This window comes from Papio anubis, chromosome 20 (assembly GCF_008728515.1).
Source record: "Papio anubis isolate 15944 chromosome 20, Panubis1.0, whole genome shotgun sequence".
In the NCBI taxonomy this organism is placed as follows: Eukaryota; Metazoa; Chordata; class Mammalia; order Primates; family Cercopithecidae; genus Papio; species Papio anubis.
This window is the reverse complement of record NC_044995.1, coordinates 35328403-35340602: the sequence shown is the minus strand read 5'-3', so window position 1 is coordinate 35340602 and position 12200 is coordinate 35328403. Positions and strand designations below refer to the sequence as shown.

Sequence of the window (12200 nt, the reverse complement as noted above, 5' to 3'; positions counted from 1 at the left end):
TGAGCCGAGATCACACCACTGCACTCAAGCCTAGGCAATAAGAGTGAAACTCCATCTCAAAAACAAGCAAGCAAACAAACACACACGCACAAACAAAAATCCCAAGAAAAAGAGAGATCATCTTGTCTGTTTTCAACAGAGTTCTTACTGCAGAGGGGTCCAATGTGCTTGCTTCTCCAAGGATGACAAGTATGTGTACGTGGGCTTGAAGGATCGCTCTATACTTGTTTGGAGTGTGCTGGACGGTGAGTCATTTTGCTTTTAGGGCAAGCTTGAGCTTCAATCTGGAGAGAAAAGGCTCTGACCTGGGTCCTGGGTATTAGAGGGCCCTGCTCTGGCCACCTCTAGCTACATCCCTTAGCTTTTAGACAGGTGTCTGCAGGCAAAGGCAAAGGGCCCACAATCCCTCTTCTAGACCCATGCTCTGGAGTTCGAGAACTCCCTACAGAGCCTTGAGTTTGTGTTAGGGCTTGCACAGGCTTCCTGCATACAGCCATCCTTCCGAGGATAGACTGTGCCCCTGCTGTATTCACTTCTGGGCTCAGGAGTAGCCATGGGGTGGTGTGGATGGAGTTTGGGTGTCTAAGCTGGTTGTGAGATGGAGCTGGGAAGAATGAGAAGAGAAGAAGGTCAAGTCACTAGTAGCAGGAGGCTGGTGACATCACTACATTCCAGCATAGAACCCTGAGGAACCCAAGAATTCTCAATCTGTTCCAAACCTTCCATGTGTTTGTGAAGGTTCCTTCATCAATATAAGAGGACACAGCATATTCTATTTAATAGTTTATTCCCTAGAATTGCAATGTTTATCTATTGTGTCTTCTAGGATGTGGGTCTTATTTCGTTCTTTGCCCCCAGGCCTTATAGATGTTAGAAGCAGCCTGTTTTTGATTTTTGTTTTGTGTTTTTCAGATGGAGTCTCGCTTTGTCGCCCAGGCTGGAGTGCAGCAGTACAATCTCAGCTCACTGCAGTCTCCGTCTCCCAGGTTCAAGTAATTCTCCTGCCTCAGCCTCCCAAGTAGCTGGGATTACAGGCGCCCGCCACCACACCCAGCTAATTTTTGTATTTTGAGTAGAGACGGGGTTTCACCATGTTGGCCAGGCTGCTCTTGAACTCCTGCCCTCAGGTGATCCACCCACCTCAGCGTCCCAAAGTGCTGGGATTAGAGGTGTGAGCCACCACACCTGGCCAGAAGCAGCCTGTTTTAACACCAACCACTTTGAAAACACCATGTCTCTTGGTCTGTTCAGTATTATGCTAAAGTCTTAGCAAGAGTTAACATTGGCTGGGTGCAGTGGCTCAAGACTGCAATCCCAGCACTTTGGGAGGCCAGTGTAGGAGGATTGCTTGAGACCAGGAGTTCAAGACTTGTCTGGACAACATAGCAAGACTGTCTCTACAAAATAAAAAATAAAAAATAAAAATTATCCAGGCATGGTGATACATGCTTATAGTCCCAGCTACTCAGGAGGATAAAGTGATCATGGGAAGTCGAGGCACTGGAGATTGAGGTTGCAGTGAGCCATGATAGCACCACTGCACTCCAGCCTGGGCAACGGAGTGAGACCCTGTCAAAAAAAAAAATGAGTTAACATTTATTGTATACTGTGTACTGTCCTTAAGTCATTTAACTCTCTCAATACTCACTCCCATTTACAGAGCAAAAATTGAGGCTCTGAGAGGTTGGCAGACTTGCCCAAGGTCACACAGGGAGTAACTACTAGGCTTAGGTTTGAAGCTGATCTGCCTGATTTCAGTACGCCTTTGTCACTCTCTTACACTGTCTCCTATAGAAAAGGCACATATTGTGTATTACCTCTTTGAACCCTTATGACACTGATAGAAGATAAGTATCATTGCTATCCTTGTTTGACAATGAAGAAACTGAGGATCAGAGGTTAGGAGACTTGCCCAAGGTCACAAAACAAGTAAGTGGCTGAATAAATATCAGGTGGAGCCTAATAACATTGTAGTTGAATACACTGTAATCTGATACATAGTAAACTATAACACTATAATACATTGTAGTATAATATGCTGTAGCAAAGATATATATATAACTGGCATAAAGTTACAGATGGCTCAGAAGCTGAAGGTTGAGGATTGTGGCTTTAAAAGCCCATCCTGGGCCAGTTCACAACCTCTCTTTCTTCTCCTCCTTCAACAATAATATTTACTGAGCTCACTCTGGGCCAAAAACCTACACTAAACACATGACCTGCATGGTGACTTTCAATCTTAAAAATTGCCCTGGGTAGGTGTTGGTTCCGTTATCATTCCCATTGTGCAGATAAAGGAAGAGGGACTCTTTGGCATAATAAATGTCATGCCAAAGTTAGTAGAGGGCCTCTACACCCCATTTTTCTCATGTGTGTCCTTCTCTTCACCTTACAGGCACCCTGCTGACAGTCCAGTTTGTCCATGCTGTGGTAAACAGAATCATCCCAACCACTAGTGGCTTCATTGCCCCCACCAGGCATGGTTATCTGATCCGAGAGCGTTTCCAGTGCCTTTCAGCAAGAACCTCACAGCAGGACCCTCTCAGGAACTTCAAGAAGGCAGTGTGGATGGTCAAATCCAGGCAGAGAGAGGAACTAGTGGCAGCTGTGGGAGCTCCCCGGGACTTGGAGTCAGAGAGTGCCCAGGGAAATGAAACAAAATCAGACAAATGCTCACAAGTCTGCCTGATAGTGTAAAAAACAAACAAAAAACAAACAAACAAACAAAAAACAACCAGTGGGGGTACGGGGCTCCAATGAGTTAGCCCCATTTAATCTGGTTAAAGCAAAAAGAATATGTTTGCTGGTGTATATCTGGACCCATGGCTTCAGATTATGTGACCCAGACCTTGCCTCTTCTCATCTTTCCATTCTTCTTTTCTCTTTTTCATTTTCATTCTCAGACTTGCCACCCCCAGGTTAGCAACATGGTAGCCAATATGCTGCTATCTCCAATTTCAATAGAAAAGAGAGCTTCTCTTTCCCAACAGTCCTAGCCTCAACTCTATTGGTCCCAATTGGCCCATATGCCTAGCCCTAAACCAACTGTTGTATCTGGGAGAAGGCAGAGCTCTAATTGGCTGGACTGACCCAATGTCTACCACTGGAACTGAGAATAGAAGAGATTATTCCTGAGATGCAAATTCGGGTTCTGGTACCAGATGAAGGGGGAATAGATGAATGTGAGATATAGCAAACCACTGATGTGGACCACAGAACTTCACAGTTTATAAAGCTTTAGATGCTATCATCTGATCCTCATCACAACCCACACTTTAGGGAGGGCAGGGATTTCTGCATCTATTTTACAAATAAGGAAACTGAGCCTTGCAGAAGTAGTTATGATTTGATTCAGGTCACAATTCAAGGTGCAAGAGCTGTGAGAGCGAGCCTTCTGTCCCATTCCTGTTAGACCTCACTCCAATTTCAGTCTCTAGAGCACAACCACCTCTTCCACAGGCACCACACTCAAATGCTCACAGGAGCTAGTGACTAATCTAGATACTTCCATGCAGTTGGGTGAGCAGCAGGGAGAGATGGAGACTGGACATGTGGAAGGCAGAGATTGTGTCTAGAGTGGGTATGAGCAGCCTGACTCTAGCCCAGAATCGCCATGGCCAAACCAGCCCACTGCTGTCAGTGCTTCCAGTTGTAATAAGCAAAGCCAGAAATCCAGACTTTTATGCAAAAATATTCTGACTTTTAAAGTTGGCGATTGGTTCCATTTGTATCTATAGCGCATTTTGCATGTGCGTCTTTGGTGAATGAGCTGACTTCAGAACTCAAGCTGGCAGTAAAACAATCAACATGTTATAGTTCGTCCTTCTCTATTCCCTGGCTCCCAAACTTTTGGGATAAAGATGTGGGTTTTTAATCTTAAAAACTGGAGGCCCTTGGAAGGAGAAAGCTGCTGCTATCTCCCTGCTTTGCTTTTGAACCATCTGCTTTGTGCAAGTTCAACAGTCAAACGTTTTCATTCCACTTAAGTGGATCCTTCTTTGCCCACAGCCTTCTAAAAGCCCTTCTCAGTCTTTTCAGGCTTTTACTTTAATGCTAGGAGAGTCTAAATCTTCAGGGTGGCCATTCCTTCTCCCCTCTGTGGAATTCCCGACAGAGTCTCAATAAAAGCAACCTTAGAAACACAGGCTTTTGAGCTGAACAAGACCCTACTGCTATCTCATTCATTCATCTTCCAAACCAGGTTTCCAAGGCAGGTTTTGGCAATTCTGCAAATGTTAGCGTCAAATTTCATTTAAAAATATTTTAAACTGTAATTTTAAGATGTATGCTTGGATATATTGGGCAGCAGCTTTTCAGGTGTTAAAGATTACTACGGTTGGTGCAAAAAGTAATTGTGGCTTTTGCCATTAAAAATATTTAAAATAATGGCAAAAACCGGCCGGGCACAGTGGCTCACGCCTGTGGTCCCAGCACTTTGGAAGGCCAAGGCAGGCAGATCACCTGAGGTCAGGAGTTTGAGACCAGCCTGGACAGCATGGTGAAACCCTCTCTCTACTAAAAATACAAAAATTAGCCAGGCGTGGTGGTGGGGGCCTGTAATCTCAGTTACTCAGGAGGCTGAGGCAGGAGAATTGCTTGAACCAGGAGGTGGAGGGTGCAGTGAGCCGAGATCATGCCACTGCACTCCAGCCTGTGTGACAGAGCAAGACTCCAGCTCATAATAATAATGATGATAATAATAATAATAATAATAATGGCAAAAGCCTCGGTGACTCATGCCTGTAATCCCAGCATTTTGAGAGACTGAGGCAGGTGGATCACTTGAGGCCAGGTGTTCAAGAGCAGCCTGGTCAGCATGGTGAAACCCTGTCTCTACTAAAAGTACAAAAATTAGCCTGGTGTGGTGGCGTACACCTGTAATTCCAGCTACTTGGGAGGCTGAGGCAGGAGAATGACTTGAACCTGGGAGGCGGGGGTTGCAGTGAGCCGAGATCACACCACTGTACTCCAGCATGAGTGACAGAGTGAGACTCTGTCTCCAAAAAAAAAAGTCATGGCAAAAACCACAATTAATTTTGCACCAACCTAATAATTTAGGATTCTTCTGCCATTTTCATTTAACTGAAGAGCGCACTTAAATTGTGAAGGGAGCCCCTGAAAAAATTAGCTACTCTTTGCCACTGCTTTTCTGTGAATCAAGGGCTTACCCAATGCAGAAGTAAAGTGGATGTTGAGACCAACTAAGATTTCATCTACAAATTCTGATTTTAAATGTCTGCGTCCATCTCAACAGCCTCAGTGAGAATCACTTCTTTTGTAGGTAAATCCTAATTTAGATATTGGAAATAACTTTTTACTAATAAAATGCTACACCAAATTATTGCTTATATTGGGGGTTTTTGCAGTGTTTATTCATTTCAGAAAGAGTTTGGTTGCTAAGAAAGTTTGACAGTTGGCTGGTCAATGCTTGTAATCCCAGCACTTTGAGGGGCCAAGGCAGGAGGATCACTTGAGTCCAGGAGTTTGAGACCCCATCTCTCCAAAAAAAAAAAAAAAAAGAAAAAAGTTATTTTCATTAGCTGGGCATTCTGGTGCATACCTGCAGTCCTAGCTACTCGGGAGGCTAAGGAGGATGGATCACTTGAGCCCAGGAGCTCAAGGCTGTGGAGAGCTATGATTGCACCGCTTTACTCTAGCCTGGACAAGAGAGTGAGACCCTGTCTCAAAAAAAAAAAAAAAAAAATTAGGGATGCCAAAAAGCTCAGCAATCACGATGAATAATATTTTCTCTTATTTTCTTATTTTATTTTCTTTTGGAAGACAAATAATTTTTTTTTTTTTTTTTTTGAGACAAGGTCTTGCTCTGTTGCCCAGACTAGAGTGCAGTGGTACGATCTTGGCTCACTGCAACCTCTGACTCCTGGTTTCAAGCAATTCTCCTGACTCAGCCTCCTGAGTAGCTGGGACTACAGGCCACCACGCCCAGCTAATTTTTGTATTTTTTGTAGAGACGAGGTTTTGCCATGTTGGCCAGGCTGGTCCTGAACTCCTGACCTCAAGTGATCTGCTCCCCGCTTGGCCTCCCAAAGTGCTGGGATTACAGGCATGAGCCACCGTGCCTGGCCTATTATCATGTTTTTAAAAATCAAAATGAATTTAAAAATGAATGATGACAAAACATCAACATTTTATATAAAGTTGGGATCTGACTGTGCATTTGCAGGAACTGACCTCACCCTCATCCTGGCCCTGGGGACAGCAAGATACCTCACCCCTACATACATCAGACAAGTGTCTCAGGAAGGTCATATTCCTATATAAGCACACACACCTATGAGAATTACTAATTGTTAGTTAATATCTTTTTTATTTTTCAGACAGAGTCTCTGTCACCCAGGCTGGAGTCAAGTGGTATAATCATGGGTCACTACAGCTTTGAAATTATGAGCTTAAGTGATCCTCCTGCCTCAGCCTCCCAAGTAGCTGAAACTACAGGTGTGCACCACCACACCTGACTAATTTTTAAATTTGTGGTAGAGAGGGGGTCTCACTATGTTGCCCAGGCTGGTCTGCAACTCCTGGGCTCAAGTGATCCCTGCAGTGTGCTGGGATTACATGGCGCCTGGCCATCAGAAATATTTCTAATCTGGCCCTTCACCAAAATATATATATATTTACCAAATATATACCTATATATGTGTATATATACACATATGTATATATACACACATACATATATATACATGTATATATACACACACATATATACATGTGTATACACACATATACATGTGTATATATACACATATATACATACGTGTACACATATATACATATATGTATGTGTATGTATATGTATGTATACACATATATATATGTGTATATATACGTGTATATATGTGTATGTGTGTATATATACATATGTATTTATATGTACATATGTATATATGCCTACCCGTGGTCTTAAAGCTTGATTAAATTTAAGGTAAACATTTTTTATAAAAAATTTAAAAATAGGCTTTCTTTTTTTAGAGTAGTTTTAGGTTCACAGCAAAATTAAGTGGAAGGTGCAGAGATTTCCCATCTACCTCATGCTCCCCCTCATGCACAGCCTCCTCCACCAACATGCCGCACTCTAACAAGTGGTGCATTTTCTACAATGAATGAACTTACATTGACACATTCTTATCACAGGAGAGACAATTTATTTTTATTTTTATTTTTTGAGACGGAAATTTGCTCCTGTTGCCCAGGCTGGAGTGCAATGGTGCAATCTCAGCTCACTGCAAACTCTGCCTCCTGGGTTCAAGAGATTCTCCTGTCTCAGCCGCCTCCTGAGTAGCTGGGACTACAGTCCACAGACTACAGGTACCCGCCACTACGCCTGGCTAATTTTTGGTATTTTTAGTAGAGCCAGGGTTTCACCATGTTGGCCAGGCTGGTCTTGAATTCCTGACCTCAGGTGATACACTTGCCTCAGCCTCCCAGGCATGAGCCACTGCGCCCGGCCTAATCTTTTTTTTTTTTTTTTTTGAGACAGAATCTTACTCTGTCGCCCAGGCTGGAATGCAGTGGCGCAATCTCGGCTCACTGCAACCTCCGCCTCCTTGGGTTCAAGCAATTCTCCTGCCTCTGCCTCCCAAGCAGCTAGGATTAGAGGCGCTCGGCTAATTTTTGTATTTTTAGTAGAGACAGGGTTTTGCCATATTGGCCAGGCTGGTCTGAAACTCCTGGCCTCAAGTGATCTGCCCGCTTTGGCTTCCCAAAGTGCTGGTATGACAGGCATGAGCCACTGCGCCTGGCCCAGGATAGACATTTTTGACAAGAATACTTCGTAGGTGTGTTCATTCTCTATCACTACTTAGTAAATTATTGTAAACTTAGAAGCTTAAAATAACATCCACTTCTTATAATTTCTGCAAGTCAGGAGTCTGGGCATGGCATGACTGGGTTTTTTGTTCAGGATCTCACAAGGTGTCAGCCGGACTGGGTTCTCATTGACAGCCTCAGGGTCTTCATCCAAGCTCCTTCAGATTCTTGGCAGAATTGAGCCCCTCAAAGCTATAGGAGTGGAGACCTCAGCTGCCCCTCTCCACAGGCAGTTTGCAAAACAGCTGCTTCCTTCTTCAAGGCCAGCAGCATTGTATTTCTCTGCTGCTTCATCTCTGACTTCAGACTCAGACTCAGACTGTCTTTAAAAAATTTTTTTTGGGGGGCAGGCGCAGTGGTTCACACCTGTAATCCCAGCACTTTGGGAGGCCCAGGCTGGCAGATCACAAGGTCAAAAGATAGAGACCATCCTGGCCAACATGGTGAAACCCTGTCTCTACTAAAAATACAAAAAATTAGCTGGGCGTGGTGATGTGCACCTGTAGTCTCAGCTACTCGGGAGGCTGAGGCAGGAGGATCAGTTGAACCCAGGAGGTGGAGTTTGCCGTGAGTCAACATCATGCCACTGCACTCTATCCTGGTGACAGAGCAAGACTCTGTCTCAAAAAAAAAAATTTTTTTTTAGAGATGAGGTCTTGCTGTGTTGCCCAGGCTGGTCTCCTGGCCTCAGGTGATCCGGCTGCCTTGGCCTCCCAAAGTGCCGGGATTACAGGTGTGAGCCACTGCACCTGGCCCAGTAGCACCTTTTTATGTTTGATAAAAATAAGAATATCCAGCCTGGGAAACATAGTAAGACCTTGTCTGTAAAAAAATAAATAAAAATAAAAAATTAACCAGGCATGGTGGCACATGCCTGTAGTCCTGGCTACTCAGGAGGTCAAGGCTGCAGTGAGCTGTGATGGCACCACTGCACTCCAGCCTGGGTGACAGAGCGAGTCCCTGTCTCACAAAATAAATAAATAGAAATAAAATTAAAAGACATCTTTTACTGTTGTTCTCATAAATATACACACGTGTGCACACACATGCATGTACACACATGCCCCAGATGGAATTGGTTTGTGGTTTTGTCAGAGGCGTTTGAAACAAGCTTACTCCATCTAGAATAGGGGCTGGGTAAAATGAGGCTGAGACCTGCAGGGCTGCATTCCCAGGAGGTGAGGCATTCTAAGCCACAGGGTGAGATAGGGGGCGGACACAAGACCCAGGTCACAAAGACCCTGCTGATAAAACAGGATGGAGGGGTGGTGATGTTGTTTGTTTGTTTGTTTTTGCTTTTGTTGGAGACAGAGTTTCGCTCTTGTTGTCCAGGCTGGAGTGCAATGGCGCTATCTCGGCTCACTGCAAAATCTGCCTCCTGGGTTCGAGTGATTCTCCTGTCTCAGCCTCCCGAGTAGCTGGTATTACAGGCACATGCCACCACATCCGGCTAATTTTTGTATTTTTAGTAGAGTTGGGATTTCCTCATACTAGTCAGGCTGGTCTCGAACTCCTGACCTCGGGTGATCTGCCCGCCTCGGCCTCCCAAAGTGCTGGGACTACAGGCTTGAGACACCGCGCCCGGCCAATGCAGGGTTTTTGTTGTTGTTGTTGTTGTTGTTGTTTTTGAGATAGAGTCTCACGCTGTTGCCCAGGCTGGAGTGCAGTGGCATGGTCTTGGCTCACTGAAACCTCCACCTCCTGGGTTCAAGCGATTCTCCTGCCTCAGCCTCCCGAGTAGCTGGGATTACAGGTCTGTGCCACCACCACATCTGGCTAATTTTCTTTTTTTTTGTTTTTTTTTTTTTTTTTTTTTTTTTTTGAGACGGAGTCTCGCTCTGTGGCCCAGGCTGGAGTGCAGTGGCCGGATCTCAGCTCACTGCAAGCTCCGCCTCCTGGGTTTACGCCATTCTCCTGCCTCAGCCTCCCGAGTAGCTGGGACTACAGGTGCCCGCCACCTCGCCCGGCTAGTTTTTTGTATTTTTTTTAGTAGAGATGGGGTTTCACCGTGTTAGCCAGGATGGTCTCGATCTCCTGACCTCGTGATCCGCCCGTCTCGGCCTCCCAAAGTGCTGGGATTACAGGCTTGAGCCACCGCGCCCGGCCTAATTTTCTTTTTTTTTGAGTAAAGATGGAATTCCACCATGTTGGCCAAGCTGGTCTTGAACGCCTGACCTCAGGTGATCCGCCCACCTTGGCCTCCCAAAGTGCTGGGATTACAGGCATGAGCTACCACGCCCGGCCAGGATGCAGGGTTTTATCAGCATGATGTGAAAGTGACCTCTGGTGGTTCTCACTGCTCATTATGCACAAATTATAATACATTAGCATGCTAAGAGACACTCCTACCAGCGCCATGACAGTTTACAAATGCCATGGCAACCTCTAGAAGTTACCCTATAGGGTCTAAAAGGGTAGGGATCCCTCAGTTCTGAGAAATCTTCACCTCTTTTCTCAGAAAACTCATGAATAATCCATCCCTTGTTTAACCTATAATCAAGAAATAACTGTAAGTATATGCAATCGAGCAGCTCATATCACTGCTCTGCCTGTGGAGTAGCCATTCTTTTATTCCTTTACTTTCTTTTTCTCCATTTTTAAAATTTATTTTTATTTTTTGAGACACAGTTTTGTTCTGGTCACCCAGGCTAGAGCACAATGGCTCAATCTCGGCTCACTGCAACCTCCGCCTCTCAGGTTCAAGTGATTCTCCTGCCTCAACCTCCCGAGTAGCTGGGATTACAGGTGCCCACCAACACTCCTGGCTAATTTTTGTATTTTTTGTAGAGATGGGGTTTCACCATCTTGACCAGGCTGATCTCGAACTCCTGAACTCAGGTGATCCGCCTGCTTCAGTCTCCCAAAGTGTTGGGATTACAGGCATGAGCCACTGCGCCTGGCCTTTTCCCTTTTTTTCTTTTTTTTTCTTTTGAGACAGGATCTTGCTCTATTTCCCAGTGTCACTGCACTCCAGCCACCATGGCTCACTGCAGCCTCGACTTCCTGGACTCAAGCAATTCACCTGCCTCAGCCTCCCAAGTAGCTGGGACTTGGGACGTGCACCACCACGCGAGGCTAATTTTTGCATTTTTTTTTTTTTTTTTTTTTGGTAGAGAAAAAGTGATCTGCCTGTCTTGGTCTCCCAAAGTGCTGGGATTACAGTTGTGAGCTACCTGTCTTCCTTTACTTTCTTAATAAACTTGCTTTCACTTTATAGACTCGCCCTGAATTCTTTCTTGCACAAGTCCAAGAACCGTCTCTTGAGGTCTGGATGAGGACCCCTTTTCGGTAACAGTTTCCTCTTCCCCAAATGAAAGAGGGCCTTTGCTGCTCATTTGAGAGAAAACAAATTTGAGTAGACGCCACATTCCTTGCGGGGGAAGGGCACATTGTGGGACAACTCTGTTGGCCCTCAAGGACAATGACTAATAGGTTGCTGGTGTCAGAGGCATTTGAACCAGAGCAACAGCATCTTAAATAGGGACTGGGTAAAATAAGGCTGAGACCTACTGGGCTGCATTCCCAGATAGTTAGGGCATTCTAAGTCACAGGATGAGTTAGGAGGTCGGCACAAGATACGGGTCATAACGACCTTGCTGGCTGGGCGCAGTGGCTCACGCCTGTAATCCCAGCACTTTGGGAGGCTGAGGTGGGTGGATCACCTGAGGTCAGGAGTTCGAGACCAGCCTGACCAACATGCAGAAACCCTGTCTCTACTAAAAATGCAAAATTAGCCGGGTGTGGTGTTACACGCCTGTAATCCCAGCTATTCGGGAGGCTGAGACAGGATAATCGCTTGAACTGGGAGGTGGAGGTTGCAGTGAGCCAAGATGGCTCCATTGCACTCCAGCCTGGGTAACAAGAGTGAAACTCCGTCTAAAACAAACAAAAACAAAACAAACAAACAAACAAATAAAAACTTGCTGATAAAATAGCCTGCAGTAAAGAAGCCAGCGAGAACCAAGATGGAGATGAGAGTGGCCTCTGGTCGTCCTTACTGCTACATTCTCACCAGTGCCACAACATTTTACAAATGCCATGGCAACATCAGGAAGCTACCCTATATGGTCTAAAAAGGGGAGGTATAAATAATCCACCCCTTGTTTAGCATATCATCAAGAAATAACTGGCCGGGCGCAGTGGCTCACGCCTGTAATCCCAGCACTTTGGGAGACTTTGGGAGGCTGAGGTGGACAGATCATTGGAGGTCAGGAGTTCGAGACCAGCCTGGCCAACATGGTGAGACCCCGTCTCTACGAAAAATACAAAAATTAGCCAGGCCTGGTGGCACACACCTGTAATCCCAGCTACTTGGGAGACTAAGGTAGGAGAATCGCTTGAACCTGGAAGGCGGAGGTTGCAGTGAGCTG

General features: G+C 45.3%; 1 protein-coding gene across 3 annotated transcripts in view; it reads left to right on the top strand.

Moving 5' to 3' along the window:
• The window catches only part of NWD1 (NACHT and WD repeat domain containing 1), an 87971-nt gene extending 82623 nt beyond the window's left edge, over positions 1–5348 (top strand). For all 3 annotated transcript variants that reach the window (XM_031659789.1, XM_031659790.1, XM_031659788.1), the window contains 2 exons: positions 140–245; positions 2396–5348. In XM_031659789.1, the coding sequence (XP_031515649.1) occupies positions 140–245; positions 2396–2697 (408 nt within the window). In that variant the 3' untranslated portion in view covers positions 2698–5348. The remainder of the gene's footprint in view (positions 1–139; positions 246–2395) is intronic.
• Positions 5349–12200: the final 6852 nt, after the last annotated feature.